Source organism: Ovis aries, chromosome 10 (genome assembly GCF_016772045.2).
Source record: "Ovis aries strain OAR_USU_Benz2616 breed Rambouillet chromosome 10, ARS-UI_Ramb_v3.0, whole genome shotgun sequence".
NCBI lineage: Eukaryota > Metazoa > Chordata > Mammalia > Artiodactyla > Bovidae > Ovis > Ovis aries.
The window spans coordinates 16,447,473-16,467,393 of NC_056063.1; the positions used below are offsets into that span (position 1 = coordinate 16,447,473).

At 37.7% G+C, this 19,921-nt stretch overlaps 1 protein-coding gene across 8 annotated transcripts in view; it reads right to left on the reverse strand.

Annotated features, from left to right (window-relative positions):
- Positions 1–19,921, reverse strand: part of ZC3H13 (zinc finger CCCH-type containing 13) — a 102,361-nt gene that overhangs the window by 39,080 nt on the left and 43,360 nt on the right. For 7 of the 8 annotated variants that reach the window (XM_012184404.5, XM_012184401.4, XM_012184403.4 and 4 more), the window contains 2 exons: positions 15,621–15,818; positions 2,233–2,543 (listed from right to left, as the gene is read on the reverse strand). In XM_012184404.5, the coding sequence (XP_012039794.2) occupies positions 2,233–2,543; positions 15,621–15,818 (509 nt within the window). Of the gene's footprint in view, positions 1–2,232; positions 2,544–14,524; positions 14,574–15,620; positions 15,819–19,921 lie in introns of those variants that run through there. The other variant, XM_042254676.2, reaches the window with a different exon arrangement.

Sequence of the window (19,921 nt, forward strand, 5' to 3'; positions counted from 1 at the left end):
AGTAAGCTGATCTCCTATCAATCCTATCAATGATGGCTTACTTTTAGAAATCACTTTTAGATTCAAAGGTACAAGTGACTTTAACTCATCTCTACTAAATATTAGGCCAGACTAGTTCACACATGACCTCCAATGTACTTAAGCACTTGAGAGTAACCTATAGTTAGTAAGCTGGCTGGCAAAGAGACACTGCTATTCACCCTTTCTCTCTCTCTCTTTCCTTTTTTTTTTTTTAAGCTATTTAATGGACTCATACTCCCATCTCTAAAGCTTTTTCTACTTAAAGCGCTTTCTAATGTTTCATGGGAAAACTTTAAAAAACAACTTCAGTTTTTAAAAAGCTGGAATGAATCTCAATAGTTATTTAATTCAAACTCGTCATTGTATACATGAAGGAACAGAGGTCAAGAGCGTAAGTGGTTTAGTCAGCCCCATACATCATGGAAATTTGCAAAGATTAGAAACTATTCTTTAGAGATGTCTAGAGAAACATAAATTGATTACACCATAAATCTGAAATGAACTGAAAGAATTAACAAGAGATCCTCAAAGAACAACCCCTATACTTTTTTTTATCAGATTCCTTCATAAATTACTCTTATACTCTGGAACAACCACAAGATCTGATGCTATTTTAGCAATTTTATAGTAGCCTAGGACCTATGGCTAGGTCCGTAGACTTTCCCCATCTAGTATCCACAAGATCCTCATCAATAACTTATCTCCTCTGCCTATGTCCATAAATGCCATCTAAGGATAGAAGCACTAAGCAAGAATCTGACAATGTCTCAATTTTTTTTTGACTACATTTATGACTTCAAGTCCTCCTCCAATACCAAGTGTGCCTAGAAATTTGATCACTTAGCACTAGGTTCTTCTTTTATGATGTCCCCAGCTGTCTTTACAAAGACACCCAGTTACAGTACTTGCTCTTTACCTACCTCCCCATTCTTTCACTAAAATTATTCTTATTTCAAAAAATAACTTTCAGAAGATTAAAGAAACACCCTCCTTACAAAGAATCAAAAAGTGTATGGTTTATTATTAAAAGGATTCATAGAACATAAAACTCCCTTACCACAAAAAAAAGCATTCTTATAAGAATCAACTGCATACTAAATTTCCCTTTCATTAGGGTTACTGTGTTTAATAAATAGTATTTTGAAATAATAGAGAGTTTTCATTCAATAAGTAGTCACTAAAAATATACCATATTCCCAGTCAACCCTAGTTGTTGATAGGTGTAAGAGCATTTCCCCCACTTACCAATGTTTTATATATACTGCTGTGCTGATATGGTTCCAAAATCATGTATACAATGAATAATTCTCTAAAATATATGCTCTGTCTAGTCCTATCTATGCATCCATCATTTCTAGAAAAAAATAATTATTTCTTGCACTATTGACTGGAGGAGAATAAGTTCAACATGTTTCATAGGAGACTGCTATGTGATACAGAGACTTTAAAAGTGCACATTAAATAGAAATGCTGTTGCAAGTAAGCATGTATTTCCTGAGTATTTTTATGTTAAAAAAACTAACTTAGACGAATTTAGGAAAAAGGCTTGCTAAGTTAAATAAACAAGAAGCTTAGACAAGAATTAAGAAAGAGATGAGAGTGATTCAATTGTACTGCTTCAACTGTACTACTTCAATCTCAGCTTGAAGACAGAATAGCAAATTCAAAGTTAATGTAATGCTCAGGAATCTAAAAACTGTCTCGCTTACTTCTTTGTTGAGTTAGACCTGGAAAACTGATCACTTCGTTCCCACGGACCTTCTGAACACTCCCCCAGCCCACACCTCTTTGTTAAGTCTTCTCTGATATGTTCCAACTCTGCTCCCTAGTTTGTTGCTTCTCTTTTAACCTCTTCTGTTGTTTTTAAAGAATTAACTAAGCAATTAGACTGATACTCTTAAGAATCATATAGCTCCAAATTTCTAGAACTTGAGAATACTCAAGCAAAACAATGTATCAAAAGAAAGCAACAACTTAATATACATATAAATGCCCAATTACATATATCTAGTAGCTTACATTTCCATGTCCTTAAGCACCTCCTACTGCCCTAAAGAGCTCTAATTCATGTGTTACAGAAAAGGTAGTATAACACAATTCTCTTCTATCCCTTATTCTAACAATAAATCTGAATGGCCGATTTTTTAATAAAGAAAATATCCACTTACATAAAAGAACTCTAAAAAACCCACAACACTGCCGAGTATTTACCTTCCCTCCTTTCATGACGCCGATCGTGAGACTGTGAAGCTCGCTCATGCTCATGCCTCCCCTTCTCTCTCACTGGAGAGCGATGTCTTGGAGGGCTTTGCTTTCTCTGAGGAGAAGCCAGAGAATGTGAAGGATAGGGAGAAGCAGAGCGGCGTAAAGGTGGAGTTATTGTCCTCTGATAAGATGGTGAAGGAGTTCTTTTTCGGCGAGGAGAAGGAGAATGTCTTTGAATCGATGATCCTGACTGTGAGGAAGATGAGTGATGTCTAGAAGATATTGGAGAATGATGTTGTCCTGCTGGGGAAGTGGACCTGTAAAGCGAAAAAACAATAAAAAACTGGGTTCAAGAGCCTTCACTTCCCACCAAACGAAAGTATTTTAAAACAACAACAAAACCCTGAATATAAAAGTTAAAGCTAAAAGTGTGAATAATAATTTTAATTCAAAATGATTTAAAATCATTAACAGGTTGATTTTTAAGTCAGTTTGAGGCAACAATTCTAGATGAGACACATACTGACCTCCTGAGCTCTGGCTCCAAGACACCCTTCCTTTTTCCAGGTAACATTCTCCCTGATCACAAACGGTTCTTATTATCACATAAAGTATGGAATTCACTCTTAACCAGAGATGATCTCTGACAGTGTGAATGGGTACTTAGAGGATGGAATCCACAAAGAATTAAAGAGAAAACATACTAGTGAGATCTAGACAGATATTACTGGCTGTGAGAATGCTGATAATTCAGGGTTGTGGGAGAAGTGAAAAGCTATCACCAGCTATACCAAACGTAAAGTTTGACTGCCTGGGCTGACATGTAGGATGGGGAAAGAACACTAGGGTTAAGGAAAGGACATACTGCCTATACTGTCTTTATCTTAAATAACCTACCTTTCACTCTTGGGCAGTACAAACTGAGATTTAGTTCATAAGCTTTGGTTTAACTAAGGCTTCCTCTACTCCCTTCAAATCATCTTGCTTGACTGCTGCGAGAAAAGCAACTTAAAAACACATGAAGCATATCTGAATCACTCCTATGATGTGTTAGGTCCTGGGCTCTGTCTACAATGAATATGCAAAAGCTAAGTGTGACGGAGAGCTAGAATACATGCACTTGCAAGTTAACTGAAAAGAAACAGGACGAACATTTAAAAAAACCGCATTCCAGACATCACATACTGAAATACATATTTCTCAAAGCAATCATTTCAAGGTTACATGGTTGTTCAAAAAAATTATGAGTTCCTGTCAACGTATTATGGAATTACCTTCAGTACCTATGAGGAGTATTTTTTAACTTCTGCAATGCTGACAAAGTTATTAAACCAAGATTTCTCAATCTTGCAACTACTGGCATTTTGTATGCAGTACTTCTTTGTGCTGGGGGCTGTTCTGTACATTGGAGGATGTTGAGAGGATGCCTGGCCTCTACCCATGAGAAGCCAGTACCACCTAACTCCCACCCCAATTCATACCAGTAAAAATTACTTCATATAGCTCCAAATGTCTCCAGGGAGGTAAAATCAAGCCTTCTGGGGAATCCTTGCCCTAAACTATGTTGTTTATAAATGATGCCTTAGTAGAACTTTTATCAATAAAAGGTTTAAATCTATGAAATACATGTTGCTGAGCCAGGTAAGTGGTCTAATATGTTGGAAAGGATTTTGTAAAATAACGAGTTGAACAAACAGAAACACTTTTTGGATAATAGTTGACAGTAAAACAATAAAAATCATTAAATATCAGCTAACTAGAATACCACACTTATCTAAACATTCTAGCTATTTATGATTACAAAACTTTCATACTTTTAATAAAAACTGTTATGCTTTCATCATATACAAAAAATAAGACATAAACCACCAGAGTTAAACTGACTCTAAACTGGAATATATTTACTAACAGATATGAGCAGAAATGCTCAATGGGTCTGAGCCAAATCTGGAAAACCACTTATGACCAAAGGCTACTCATATACTAAGCAGAAAAATTATTGCAGGACTGAGAAATTTTCATTCTAATTTGACTACTGTTTGGTGCTTTCCAAATTCAATTTCGTTAGGTTCTGATCAATTTGGAAACACCTAAATTGAAAAAATAAACAACGTGGCTCTCTACTGAACTAACATTTTGGTTAGCTTTGAGTTTATTTCTGAGATAAACTCAAAATTGTTTCAGGAATGTCTGCAACTCCTTTTGGTGACTTGTTCACAAAACTTAAACAGTTCACAATACTGTCTTTTAAAAAACACATTACAGTCTAATCACATCTCTATACAAATTTGGTGTCTACTGCTGCTGTTGTTCAGGTGTTAGGTCACGTCTCTTTGTGACCCAATGAACTACAGCATGCCCGGCTCCTTGGTCCTCCATTCTCTTCCTGAATTTGTTCAAATTAATGTTCACTGAGCTGGTAATGCTGTCTAACCATCTCATCCTCTCTTGCTTCTTTCTCTTTTGCCTTCTATCTTTTCCACCATCAAGGTCTTTTCCAGTGAGTCAGCTCTTCACATCAGGCGGCCAAAGTATTGGAGCTTCAGCTTCAACATCAGTCCTTCCAATGAATATTCAGAGTGAATTTCCTTTAGGTTTGATCTCCATGCAGTCCAAGGGACTCTAAACAGTCTGCTCCAGCACCACAATTCAAAAGCAACAATTCTTCCACACTCAGCATTGTTTATGGTCCAACTTTCACTTCCAAACGTGACTATCTGAAAAACCATAGCTTTGACAACACAGACCTCTGTTGGCAAAGTGATGTCTCTGTATTTTAATACACTGTCTAGGCTGGTCATAGCATTCCTTCAAAGGAGCAAGCATCTTTTAATGTCATGGTTGTAGTCACCATTAACAGTGATTTCGGAACTCAAGAAAATCTGTCACTGCTTACACTTTTTTCCCTTCTAACTATCATGAAGTAATGGGAATGGATGCCATGATCTTAGTTTTTGGAATGTTGAGTTTCACTCCAGCTTTTCTACTCTCCTCTTTCACTCTCATCAAGAGACTCTTTAGTTCCTCTTCACTTTCTGCCATTAGAGTGCTATCATCTGTAAATCTGAGCTTATTGATATTTTTCCCAGCGATCTTGCGTCCAGCTTGTGATTCATCTAGCCCAGCATTTCACATGATGTACTCTGCATATAAATTAAATAAGCAGGGTGACAGTATACAGCTTTGTCATATTTCTTTCCCAATTTTGAACCAATCAGCTGTTCCATGTCCAGTTCTAACTGCTGCTTCTTGACCCACATCCAGGTTTCTCAGGAGGCAGGTAAGGTGATCTGATATTCCCATCTTTTTAGGAATTTTCCAATTTGTTGTGATCCACACAAAAATGGAAGAAAAACTTCAGTTCAAGCTTAGATAATCAAGCTATCATATTAAGGACAGAACCCCAATGTGTTGTCAAGTTATATCTTCAGCATTTTAACCATATCTTTTTACTTATCCTTTCGGGCAGAGAGAGGGGAGTTTGTTGATTAAATCATCTATTATCAAATGAATGTTTGTGTCCCCTCCCCCTTCTACTCCAAATTTATATGTTTGAGGCCTTAATCTCCAATGTGATGCTATTTGGAGGCAGGGCCTTTGGGAATAATTAAGTTTAAATGAAGTCCTGAGGGTGAGGCTCCCATAAGGAGATAGTGTCCACATAAGAGGACAAAGAGACTACAGAGTTCTCTCTCCCCTGTAAGTGAGGACACAGTGAGAAGACAGCCATCTACAAACCAGGAAGAAGGCCTTTACCAGGCACCAAATCTGCTAGCACCTTGACTTTGGACTACCCAGAAACCAAGTCTGCGGGAAATAAATGCCTGTTGTTTAAGTTACCCAGTCTATGATATGTAAAAATCACAGCATTTTTACATTTTCTTCTGTTACTTTTTTTTTTTTAAGTCTGAAGACTGAAAAATAGTGAAAAGAGAGAGAAGATCTATTACCAAAACCAGATGAGTCAAATTATGGATATAAGACTAATTGCTCCCACACCTATGTTCACTCTGCATATATAAAAGAGGTGACTCTAGGTTAGAAAACTGTCTTGAAATCTGACCAAAACTGTTAGCAATTAGGCTTCTAGAATATTGCAGGGATGTAGTAAAATACATTTCACATTAACTAGTATACTCTAGTGCCTGAAGAACTATGGATGGAGGTTCATGCCATTGTACAAAAGGCAAAATGGTTGTCTGAAGAGGCCTTACAAATAGCTGAGAAATGAAGAGAAGCTAAAGGCAAAGGAGGAAAGGAAAGCCATACCCATTTGAATGCAGAGCTCCAAAGAAAGCAAAGAGAGATAACAAAGCCTCCCTCAGCGATCAATGCAAAGAAATAGAGGAAAATAAAATGGGAAAGACTAGAGATCCCTTCAAGAAAAGTAGAGATACCAAGGGAACATTTCATGCAAAGATGGGCTCGATAAAGGACAGAAATGGTATGGACATAACAGAAGCAGAAGATATAAAGAGGTGGCAAGAATACTCAGAAAAACTATACGAAAAAAAGATCTTCAAGACCCAGATAACCAATGATGGCGTGCTCACTCACTCAGAGCCAGACATCCTGGAATGTGAAGTCAAGTGGGCCTTAGGAAGTATCGCTACGAACAAAGCTAGTGGAGGTGATAGAATTCCAGTTGAGCTATTTCAAATCCTAAAATATGATGATGTGAAAGTGCTGCATTCAGTATGTCAGCAAATTTGGAAAACTCAGCAGTGGCCACAGGACTGGAAAAGGTCAGTTTTCATTCCAATCCCAAAAAAAAGGCAATGCCAAAGAATGCTCAAACTACTGCACAATTGCACTCATCTCACAGGCTAGTAAAGTAATGCTCAAAATTCTCCAAGCCAGGCTTCAGCAATATGTGAACCGTGAACTTCCTGATGTTCAAGCTGGTTTTAGAAAAGGCAGAGGAACCAGAGATCAAATGGCCAACATCCACTGGATCATGGAAAAAGCAAGAGAGTTCCAGAAAAACATCTATTTCTGCTTTATTGACTATGCCAAAGCCTTTGACTATGTGGATCATAATAAACTGTGGAAAATTCTGAAAGAGATGGGAATCCCAGACCACTTGACCTGTCTCTTGAGAAACCTATATGCAGGTCAGGAAGCAACAATTAGAACTGGACATGGAACAACAGACTGGTTCCAAATAGGAAAAGGAGTACGTCAAGGCTGTATATTGTCACCCTGCTTATTTAACTTATAAGCAGAGTACATCATGAGAAATGGGGGGCTGGATGAAGTACAAGCTGGAATCAAGACTGCAGGGAGAAATATCAACAACCTCAGATATGCAGAAGAAACCACCCTTATGGCAGAAAGTGAAGAAGAACTAAAGAGCCTCTTGATGAAAGTGAAAGAGGAGAGTGAAAAAGTTGACTTAAAACTCAACATTCAGAAAACTAAGAGCATGGGACCTGGTCCCATCACTTCATGGCAAATAGATGGGGAAACAATGGCAACAGTGTCAGACTTTATTTTCCTGGGCTCCAAAATCACTGCAAATGGTGACTGCAGCCGTGAAATTAAAAGACGCTTGCTCCCTGGAAGAAAAGCTACGACCAACCTAGACAGCATACTAAAAAGCAGAGACATTACTCTGCCAACAAAGGTCCATCTAGTCAAAGGTACAGTTTTTCCAGTAGTCACGTATGGATGTGAGAGTTGGACTATAAAGAAAGCTGAGCACCAAAGAATTGATGCTTTTGAATTGTGGTGTTGGAGAAAACTCTTAAAAGTCCCTTGCACTGCTTGGAGATACAACCAGTTCATCCTAAAAGAAATCAGTCCCAAATAATCATTGGAAGGATTAATGCTGAAGCTGAAACTCCAATACTTTGGCCATCTGATGTGAAGAACTGACTCACTGGAAAAGACACTGATGCTGGGAAAGACTGAAGGCAGGAGGAGAAGGGGATGACAGATGATGAAATGGCTGGATGGCATCATGTACTGGATGGACATGAGTTTGAGCAAGCAAGTTGGTGATGGACAGGGAGGCCTGGCGTGCTGCATTCCATGGGGTCTCAAAGAGTTGAACATGATTGAGCGACTGAATCAAACTGAACTGAGTACACTCTAAACTGAATGATTTCCTATCAGAAGGGAAAAAAGAGGTGACATTTGACACTGAAATAAAGAACAAAGGAAAGCTGACTGCACAAATAGAAGCCTCGGTATCTTAAAACAGAAAACTGTAGACGGTCAGCAAGTGCACTGCGATTTATAAAACACAAGGAAAGCTAATCTTTAGCTTGAGTTGATGCCATTCAAAAGCTTTTTAATGCTGCTATAATTACGACACAACATGGAATGAGAATATTCAGGGTATACTTGAAGAAAAGATGTGAAAATTTATGCAATTTAAAATGAAAGTTCCTTTCATTTGAGATGCAAGTAATTCCACCTACAAACTGATATGTTTACTCCAGACTTCTGTAAAAATTGTAACACCCATTTTTCTCAATAAATGGTTTCTATTTCTCAAATACGAAAATGTGCTTATATAATGTAACTGAGAGTCAATTCTTAGGTAAGTTGATAAGAAGTCCAGGGTCCCTGAGGAGGAGCAGAAAAGGACACATGTTTTTTTCATTAAGCCCAGAGCTGATGATTACACAACAAACCAACTCAGCTTAAACTCTGTACTAAGGATTATATAACAACAATGCATCACCGATTCTATAGACAGGAGTTTGAGCAAGCTCGGGAACTGGTAATGGACAGGGAAGCCTGGCGTGCTACTGTCCGTGGAATCCCAGAGTCAGACAAGACTGAGTGACTGAACTGAACTGAACTGAACTGAACGCACTTGCTTGAGGACATGATTCTCCTTCTTAAGAACCTTCTGACTAATCCTGTCATCTTAAAATGTATATTGTGGGAGTGGGTCTTATAAAATCTTTTTATTGTTAGTTCTAATCCCATTATTTTAAAATGTATATTATGGGAGTGGGCCTTTACAACCTTGAGACATTCTTTTGACTTACTGTAATAACCAATTACAAAAGTATATAGCTCCCTTTGCTAAGACTAGCAGGCGGCATGTCTATCCCCCTCTGATGTCTGTGTCAGAAGCTTTCTCTGTCCCTTTTTCACTTTAACAAAACTCTGCTACACAAAAGCTCTTGAGTGATCAAGCCTGGTCCCTGATCCCGAAGCTAAATCTTCTTCGGAGATCACACATCTAACAGTGGTCACTGTAAGCTATCATAGCCAAAATTCATAATTCAACCTTTAAAATCATCATGCAAAAAACACTTAAAAAACACTAAATGAACTATGGACACTATCAAAATCAACTCTCCTTTCAGTGGTAAAATAGAACACAAAATGGTACACATTTCACACATAGAAATATTTAGGCTTTATTGTTTACATAAGAAACTTATTTTAAAAAGTTAAGTCACTACTAGGTATAAAATAAGCTACAAGAATTTATTGTACAGCACAGGGAATATAGCCAATATTTTATAATAGCTCTAAATGGACTCTATATAAACAGGGGCTTCCCTGGTGGCTCAGATGGTAAGGAATCTGCCTGCAAAGTGGGAGGCCTCGGTTTGATCCCTGACTTGGGAAAATCCCCTGGAGAAGGAAATGGCAACCCACTCCACTATTCTTGCCTGGAAAATTCCATGAACAGAGAAGTCTTCTTTATTAATAAGTTTCAGGTGTACAACATAGTGATTCAATATTTTTGTAGAGTATGTACTTAGTCGCTCAGTTGCATCTGACTCTTTGCAACCCCATGGACTATAATCTGCCAGGCTCCTCTGTCCAAGTACTAATAACTGTGGTTCAATTTCATTTTTGTATTTATGTAGAAATGAATTATTCCAAAAACCTCAATTAAAGAATAAAGAAGAATGTTAAGACTTATTATCAGCACATCCTTCAGCCATATTCAAGCCCAGAATTATGTGCCATTTAAATAAAGTGATTTTTCAGAATCTGGTTCAAGACACTTACATGACTAGAGTGAACTAAAAACTGTACCCATCACTGTGATCAAAAGTCAGAAGAAACCAATATCCAGCATCCCTGGCACATGAAGAGACTGTTTCCAAGCTCCTGGAAGGAACTTGGAACTTCCTTTCCTACTGCAAGGAAATCCAACCAGTCCATCCTAAAGGAGATCAGTCCTGAGTGTTCATTGGAAGGACTGATGTTGAAGCTGAAACTCCAATACTTTGGCCACCTGAAAAGACCCTGATACTGGGAAAGACTGAGGGGAGGCGGAGAAGAGGACGACAGAGGATGAGATGGTTGGATTGCATCACCGACTCAATGGACATGAGTTTCGGTAGCCTCCGGGAGTTGGTGATGTACAGGGAGGCCTGGCGTGCTGCGGTTCATGGGGTTGGAAAGTCAGACACAACTGAGTGACTAAACTGAACTGAACTGAAGAGTAAAAGAGCTGGTAGTTAAAATTCAATAAAGCCCAGAAACAAAGCACACCAGCATAACACAAATTTAGGACAATTGGCTCCTATCTTCTACTTGGAACATCAAGTTAAAGTTATCCCTTTCTCCTGAAATAGGATGGGCTGGTGAAGATTGAGGATCAGCCCCTGCCAAGCAACAGCAAGCAATCCAGGCTTGGGGGAGAGAGAGGTAAAGCATGGTTTTCAAGTCTCTAGACCAACTACTCAGACTCACAATGTTTTCAGCTCAGGCCAACAAACTGTATGTCAAATTAGGGAGATTCTTGAAATCCCTGCCACTATCTCGGAAGTTCTATCCAATGACAGGTCATTTAACTGTCAGCAAAAAAAAAAAAAAAAAAACCCAGCAGACAGCATTGAACCACAGCCAGCAATAGATTTCAATAGTGTGGCTGGTTATCTGTTATTTCATTAATCTCACTACATACAACACAGTCCACATATCTACTGGATTGAATTTTGGGCCTCTATATGCTATTTTATGATTGGACAAATCATTAAATAGGGCTAAATTTTGCAACTACTTACTGCTACTGAAAACCTCCCTGAAAAACAATTTTCTTCTTACTCTCTAAACATGATAGACAAAGGGTTGAGAGCACAATTTTTCAGAACATAAATACCACTCTAGATTTTGGAGGCAAAATACAAGCTTCTCTTTTGGTTCAACAAATTTTCTCAATATCACGCCTAAAAGAGAGCCCAAGCCTTGATCAACTGGACTAAATACAAAAGATTTCACCCCCTCAACGCAATTATTTTGATATTTATAAAATAATTTCATTTTAACACAAGGCTACCACCAATAGGGGCTTTCAAGTGGTGCAGTTGTAAAAAATTTGCCTGCCAATGCAGGAGACACAGAAGACAGGTCCAAACTCTGGGTCGGGAAGATCCCCTGAAGAAGGAAATGGCAACTCACTCCAGTGTTTGTGGCTGAAAATCCCATGGACACAAGAGCCTGGCAGGCTACAGTCCATGGAATTCCAAGAGTCAGCTGCAACTTAGTGACTAAACAATTATGAATGTAGCATATAATTCTGTTCAGCTATATTTATCCCTAGCCTAAATTATGATGCACCTAAAAATACTGTTTTAAAATCAATCTTAAAAACAACCGAATGATCTCTGTTCATCTCCAAGGCAAACCATTCAATATCACAGAAATCCAAGTCTATGCCCCAACCAGTAACGCTGAAGAAGCTGAAGTTGAAAGGTTCTATGAAGACCTACAAGATCTTTTAGAACTAACACCCAAAAAGATGTCCTTTCCATTACAGGGGACTGGAATGCAAAAGTAGGAAGTCAAGAAACACCTGGAATAACAGGCAAATTTGGTCTTGGAATGCAGAATGAAGCAGGGCAAAGACAAGTTGTAATAGAGTTTTGACAAGAAAATGCACTGGTCATAGCAAAGACCCTCTTCCAACAACACAAGATAAGACTCTACACATGGACATCACCAGACGGTCTACACCGAAATCAGATTGATGATATTCTCTGCAGCCAAAGACGGAGAAGCTCTATACAGTCAACAAAAACAAGACCAGGAGCTGACTGTGGCTCAGACCATGAAGTCCTTATTACCAAATTCAGACTTAAATTGAAGAAAGTAGGGAAAACCGCTAGACCATTCATGTATGACCTAAATCAAATCCATTATGATTATACAGTGGAACTGAGAAATAGATTTAAGAGCCTAGATCTGATAGATAGAGTGCCTGATGAACTATGGAATGAGGTTCGTGACACTGTACTGGAGACAGGGATCAAGACCATCCCCACGAAAAAGAAAAAGGCAAAATGGCTGTCTGGGGAGGTCTTACAAATAGCTGTGAAAAGAAGAGAGGCAAAACACAAAGGAGAAAAGGAAAGATATAAGCATCTGAATGAAGAGTTCCAGAGAATAGCAAGAAAAGGTAAGAAAGCCTTCTTCAGCGATCAATGCAAAGAAATAGAGGAAAAGAACAGAATGGGAAAGACTAGAGATTACTTCAAGAAAATCAGAGATACCAAGGGAACATTTCATGCAAAGATGGGCTCGATAAAGGACAGAAATGGTATGGACCTAACAGAAGCAGAAGATATTAAGAAGAGGTGGCAAGAATACACACAAGAACTGTACAAAAAAGATCTTCACGACCCAGATAATCATGATGGTGTGATCACTCATCTAGAGCCAGACATCCTGGAATGTGAAGTCAAGTGGGCCTTAGGAAGCATCGCTACGAACAAAGCTAGTGGAGGTGATGGAATTCCAGTTGAGCTATTTCAAATCCTAAGAGGTGATGCTGTGAAAGTCCTGCACTCAATATACCAGCAAATTTGGAAAACTCAGCAGTGGCCACAGGACTGGAAAAGGTCAGTTTTCATTCCAATCCCAAAGAAAAGTAATGCCAAAGAATGCTCAAACTACTGCACAATTACACTCATCTCACATGCTAGTAAAGTGATGCTCAAAATTCTCCAAGCCAGGCTTCAGCAATATGTGAACCGTGAACTTCCTGATGTTCAAGCTGATTTTAGAAATGGCAGAGGAACCAGAGATCAAATTGCCAATATCCGCTGGATCATTGAAAAAGCTAGAGAGTTCCAGAAAAACATCTATTTCTGCTTTACTGACTATGCCACAGCCTTTGACTATGTGGATCATAATAAACTGTGGAAAATTCTGAAAGAGATGGCAATACCAGACCACCTGACCTGCCTCTTGAGAAATCTGTATGCAGGTCAGGAAGCAACAGTTAGAACTGGACATGGAACAACAGACTGGTTCCAAATAGGAAAAGGAGTACCTCAAGGCTGTATATTGTCACCCTGCTTATTTAACTTATATGCAGAGTACATCATGAGAAATGCTGGAGTGGAAGAAACACAAGCTGGTATCAAGACTGCCGGGAGAAATATCAATAACCTCAGATATGCAGATGACACCACCCTTATGGCAGAAAGCGAAGAGGAGATGAAAGTGAAAGAGGAGAGTGAAAAAGTTGGCCTAAAGCTCAACATTCAGAAAACGAAGATCATGGCTTCTGGTCCCATCACATCATGGGAAATAGATGGGGAAACAGTGGAAACAGTGTCAGACTTTATTTTTTGGGGCTCCAAAATCACTGCAGATGGTGATTGCAGCCATGAAATTAACAGACGCTTACTCCTTGGAAGAAAAGTTATGACCAACCTAGATAGCATATTCAAAAGCAGAGACATTACTTTGCCAACTAAGGTCCGTCTAGTCAAGGTTATGGTTTTTCCTGTGGTCATGTATGGATGTGAGAGTTGGACTGTGAAGAAAGCTGTGCACCGAAGAATTGATGCTTTTGAACTGTGGTGTTGGAGAAGACTCGTGAGAGTCCCTTGGACTGCAAGGAGATCCATCCAGTCCATTCTGAAGTTCAGTCCTGGGATTTCTTTGCAAGTTCGGTTCAGTTCAGTTCAGTCGCTCAGTCGTGTCCGACTCTTTGAGACCCCATGAATTGCAGCACGCCAGGCCTCCCTGTCCATCACCAACTCCCGGAGTTCACTCAGACTCATGTCCATCAAGTCAGTGATGTCATCCAGCCATCTCATCCTCTGTCGTCCCCTTCTCCTTCTGCCCCCAATCCCTCCCAGCACCAGAGTCTTTTCCAATGAGTCAACTCTTCACATGAGGTGGCCAAAGTACAAGGAATGATGCTAAAGCTGAAACTCCAGTTCTTTGTTTAGTTCTAATACCAAAAGCACAGGCAACAAAACCAAAATCAACAAATAGGACACATCATACTTTAACAACTTCTGCGCATCAAAAAACACCATCAAAAGAATGAATAGGCCACATATGAAAAGGGAGAAAATACCTGTAAATCATGTACTTGATAGGGAGTTAACATCCAGAATAATGGATTTCTATAATTCAACAAGAAGAATCAAATTAACTCAATTTAAAAATGCATAAAGGACTTTAAATAGACATCACTCCAAAGATGAAATACAAGTGGCAGGAAAGCAATGAAAAGATGCTCCATATCACCAATCATTAGCAAAATACAAATCAAAGTCACAGTATCATCTCACACCAGTCCAGGTGACTGCTATCCAAAACACAGAAAACAACAAGTGTTGATGAGGATGTGGAGAAACTCAAACTCTTGTAACCCTCTTAACAGGACTGTAAAGTGGTGCAGCTGGTATGGAAAACAGTATGAAAGTTTCTCCAAAAATTAAAAATGAAATGAAACTACCATATGATCTGGCAATCCCATTTCTGAGTCTATGTCCAAAGGAACTGAAAGAAGGGTGTTAAAGTGATGTTTACATACCCATATTCATAACAGCACTATTCACAATAGCCAAGAGGTGGAAGCAGCCTGCATGTTTACTGACAAATGAATGGATAAGCAGAATGTGGCATACAGATGATGGAATATTATTCACCCTTAAAAAGGAAAGCAATCCTGTTATGTGCACAGCGTGGATGAACCTTGAAGACCTAATGCTAAGTAAAATAAGCCAGTCACAAAGAGACAAAGTGATTCCATTTATATGAGGTATCTAAAGGAGTCAAATTCATAGAAACAGACAGAATAGCGGTTACTAGGGACTGGGGAGTGGGGGATAGGTTGTTTTAGGGGTACAGAGTTTCAGATTTGTAAGATGAAAGTTTTGGAAATCTGTTTCATGACACTGTGAAAAAATATATATATATACACACATGCATATATAAAATAATACTGAACTGCACATTTAAAAGTGGGTAAAATTAGAAATTTTATGTTTCTTAGATAATAATGATTTGTTATGTTATTAACATTTATTGCAGTTGTCATACTTCAATATGGTTAATTATTAGGTAGAGTTTAAAAAACACTAAAAAATCCAGGATAGTAATGCCTAAAAACTTCTGAATAGTATTACAGATTTTAAGAAAGTAAGATTATAAAATATCCTACTTACCTCGGCTTGTCTCTTTTTTCTCTTTGTCTTTCAAAATCTCGTCCTCTGTCCTTTCCATCTCTTGGTTTTTCCTCTATCCTGTCTTTCACTTTGTATTTTTCTTTGTATTTTTTCCCTAGAGCAATATCTTCCTGTATAGGAGGGGGTGGGCTAGGAGTTCGAGGTCCTTTCTTCTTACTTTGGTTGCTTTTTGAATTCCTAAAGTTAACACAAAGCTGTCAGAAGTCTAAAGACTTTTAGAAGGTGAAATAAGGTGTTTTGTTTTTTTTTTTTCATTTTAACAAAGCACGATTAAAGAATGGTTAGCATTCCTTTCAATAACTTGCCATTTACTATTTTATATACTAGTAATCAATATCCCCCCCAACAACAACAACAAAAAAAAAACAGAGAAATGAGCAAAGATTTACTTGCTACCTATTTCATTAACAGTGCTTATTATATACTTTTAAAAGGTAGATTTCTGAGAAAAGATAGAGGTGGACTAGGAAGAGATTCAGGAAAGAAAATGTCATTAAAAAAAAAAAAGAACTGGAAAAATTTTAAGCTTATTATAAAAAAGTAGATAGAAAAGTAAACATCACCTACAATTCCATTACCCAAGGACAGCCCATAGTAACACCATGGACAAACGTCCACACTTTTTCTATGTCTCTTTTCCTTTTTCCCTCCCTGCCCACCCCCATATGCACAGTCATAATGCAATGTTTTTTAAAAACTGTTTGTATTAAATACAGTATTGGTATATTTCTATAACAAAAAGTGGGTTCCTATACTTATTCTTATGGACTGTACAGAATTCCCTTAATAGATATGCTCTATAACTTCTTTAAACAATTTCACATTCATAAGGTTTTTAGGTGGCTCCCATGTTTTCAGCATTATAAAGGACAATGACATCAAGTATATATGAAACCCTAAGCACTGTTAGTAAATATTTATTTAAATCTTTGTTTTATATTTTAAACATTCATTTAAACCTTTTCCAATTCTTAGACTACGAAGATGATCCTTTAAATTTTAGAGTTTTGTCTTTCATGGTTTTAATCCATCTGGAACTAATTGCTGTAACTCTGAGCCCTTACACATTACAAATTGTCTGTCTTCATACCTTGACAGTGGTCTGACTGAATACTAGAGGGTTTCAGAAAGATATCCTTTTCCCTCAGAGTTCTATAAATACTGTTACAGTATCTTGCAGCATTTAGTGTTTTGGATGAAAAGTCCAAAAAGAGTCAATTACTTTTGCTATGCAGGTTTTTCAGCTTTCCTGTTGGTATGCTTATAATACATTATCCTTTGGAAATTAAAAATTTCACCAAGATAAATCTAGGTTTTCTTTTTTAACCTTTAACAATGTGCTGTTTCAATCTGAAACCTTAAGTGTTTTGCTCATTGTTTTTCCTATTCTTATTTCATCAATTCTCTAGTTTGCTTTATTGCAATGACTGCATATCTCCTAGGTCACTTCTCCATTATTTCTCATTATTCCCATCTCTCCTTTTGCTTTCCAGTATCTTAAATGTGTTTTCAAATTCAGTAAGTTTTCTTTTAATTCTAAATTTGGCAATCTCACTATTCTGCTATTCCCAGTATAAAAATCATTTTCATTCCAAAATATCCTTGTTCACAGAGTGCTTTAATTTTTGCACGATCAACTGCTCTCAACAGATCAATGCAATATCCTCTCAAATCATACTAAAATTCTGAATGAATTTATTGTTTCAATTCATTCCCATTTTCTGCAACATGGAATGGTCAGTCTGGTACTGAGTTTTAAAGGAGTCCTTTCTTTCCAGGTATCTGGAAAGTTTTCACTAGCTACTTATTTCAGTACCTACTGGTATTTATAAATGATGACCTAAGCCAAAATCCCAGAACTTACTACCTGTGACCTAGAGTTCTCCAGCCCAAGATTCCTTAGCTAAATTAAAAAGTAACAGGTAGTATCTTCCTCAGAATTGCTGGTAAGACTAAAAACAGATTAAAAAGGCAACTGACTCAGAGTGGGCATTCAGAAAATTTGCCTTAGTCTTTCTCCCTACTTGTTATCACAGATAGGGTAAACCATCTAGCAAGTCAGAAATTATTAAAATACGACCAAATCTGCTTTTCATCCTCATCTCCTGCCAAGAACCATTATTAGCTACATTATCTCACTGCATATTTATGAAATGACTGAAACTTTTAATGTATTTAACAGACAAGTGATAAATGTCTTTTCCATTTAAAAGACACACTGGCGGTTGGGGAGGGAAGCAGAGAAGAAGGGGACATGTATACTTAGAGCTGACTCTAGTTGTTGTATAGTAAAAACCAAAACATTGTAAAATAATTGTCTTCCAATTAAAAAAATGACATACTAATCAATAGTTAGTACAGATAGTATCAAAATTACTAAAAAGCCATTTTCAACCATTATCATTTCAAAATGATAGAGGAATTCTTGACACAAACTGTATTTTCACATTACTGCCTGTGACAGAGACTAACCAGGTATTTATTAAACTTTTGTCCAGGCCATACTGTTGAACAATAACTCTAGACATTTATAAAGTTATATGTGACCAAATGACCAAGTTCTGGCCAAAAGAACATAAGAAGAAGTGATGTATACCACTTCCAGGCCTAATTGATAAAAAAGCTTCTCATATTCCAGGTAATTATAAACTATATAACTAAATAAGTACAATACTTTTTTTCTTTGCATATTTCATTTTTTGATCCTCAGTAATACAGGAAAGTGAAGCCACAGTCAGAAGGAGCTTAGTTACTCAAATCCATGTATAGGAGAGTCACCTCTTAACCAGAAATACCCATTTTTTGCTTGAGTGAGAAACTTCTGGTTGTGTTAAATTCACATTCTGGGAGTAAGCTATCATAACAACCAAGATTATGCCACTACACTCACTGAAGTGCAGAATTTCTTCAAACACCTTCAAAAATATACGCATTCACTAGTTGGGAAACAGCTGTGTTACAGACAGAGTTTGCAAGTGCCTCCCAACAGAATGGGCCAAACTGGTCCTGTGCACTGTGCAGTCAGCAAGATGTCTCAACATTTTTTCAGTCAAACGATCGTCCTTTTAGGGGCACAGAGCCCACTTCCTATTTGTGGCACAGAGCTCAATTATCCATTTCTATCACTTTGTAGAGCCTATCTCTCTCTCCCCAAAACTTAATTCTTTTGAATAGCTTTTGACATACTTCACATATCATCTTAGCATAAAGCTTAGTATCAGACTATCTCTCACAACAAATGTCAAAGAAAACTGCTAACTTTCAGGGAGAAGTCTGAGTCTTAATTTGTCTGTGATTATCTCTGCCCCTTCAATATGATAACCACGTAAAAACAAGCAGTCAGTTTACCTGATTTCCCCCTCGGTTTACTTACTGGCATTGGTTGCAATATTCCACTGAATTTTAACTGAAATTCTAATCATTACTTATTGTTGAATGTCTTCAAACAGTTTATTGTATGATCCACAATGAAACTATAAGTTGATGACCTGACACACTCTAGGCAATTTAAACTGCATGACTACACAAGTGCTATATCCAACTCAGTGTTTTCTTTGTATCTTCAATGTACTGTTTTCCAGGTCCTTCTGTTTGTATTATTAAATTAATGATGCATCTTAAACTCAGGATCACATAATAAAAAAATATAATAGTTAAATCAATATAATTATTCATGTGTGCATGCTAAGTTGCTTCAGTCATGTCTGACTCTTTGTGACCCCATGAACTGCAGCCTGCTAGGCTCTTCTGTCCACAGGATTCTCTAGGCAAGAACACTGGAGTGGGTTGCCATTTCCTCCTCCAGGGATCTTCCCAACCTGGGGATTGAACCTGCGTCTCTTAAGTTTCCTGCATTGGCAGGTGGGTTCTTTACCACTAATGTCACCTGGGCAGCCCCCAATAATTCATGCTCAATATCGAAGGGATAAGTGAATTACCAATAAGATTGTTAGAGAAGACTATAGGAAAAATGAAACTAACCCTTCAACTATAAATAGGTATCAAAACTTTCTATGAAGAGACTAAATACTGAAGATTTCATAAATAACAAGGGTAAGAAAATGAAAGACAGTATTTCTGGCATCCTGGCTTTTGGGGGGAAATAAATGGAATTAGGGGAATTTATATAATTGGTTAGTTAAAAGGTAAAAGAGCAGGTGGGTTAAACCATACCACTCTGTAGTTTGACTTCTTTCATATCCCTTTACTCAATTCCAGGAGCAAAGGAGAGAATTAAGCCTGCTTTACAGAGTGCCTTATTACAACGCAAAGCTCTTTGA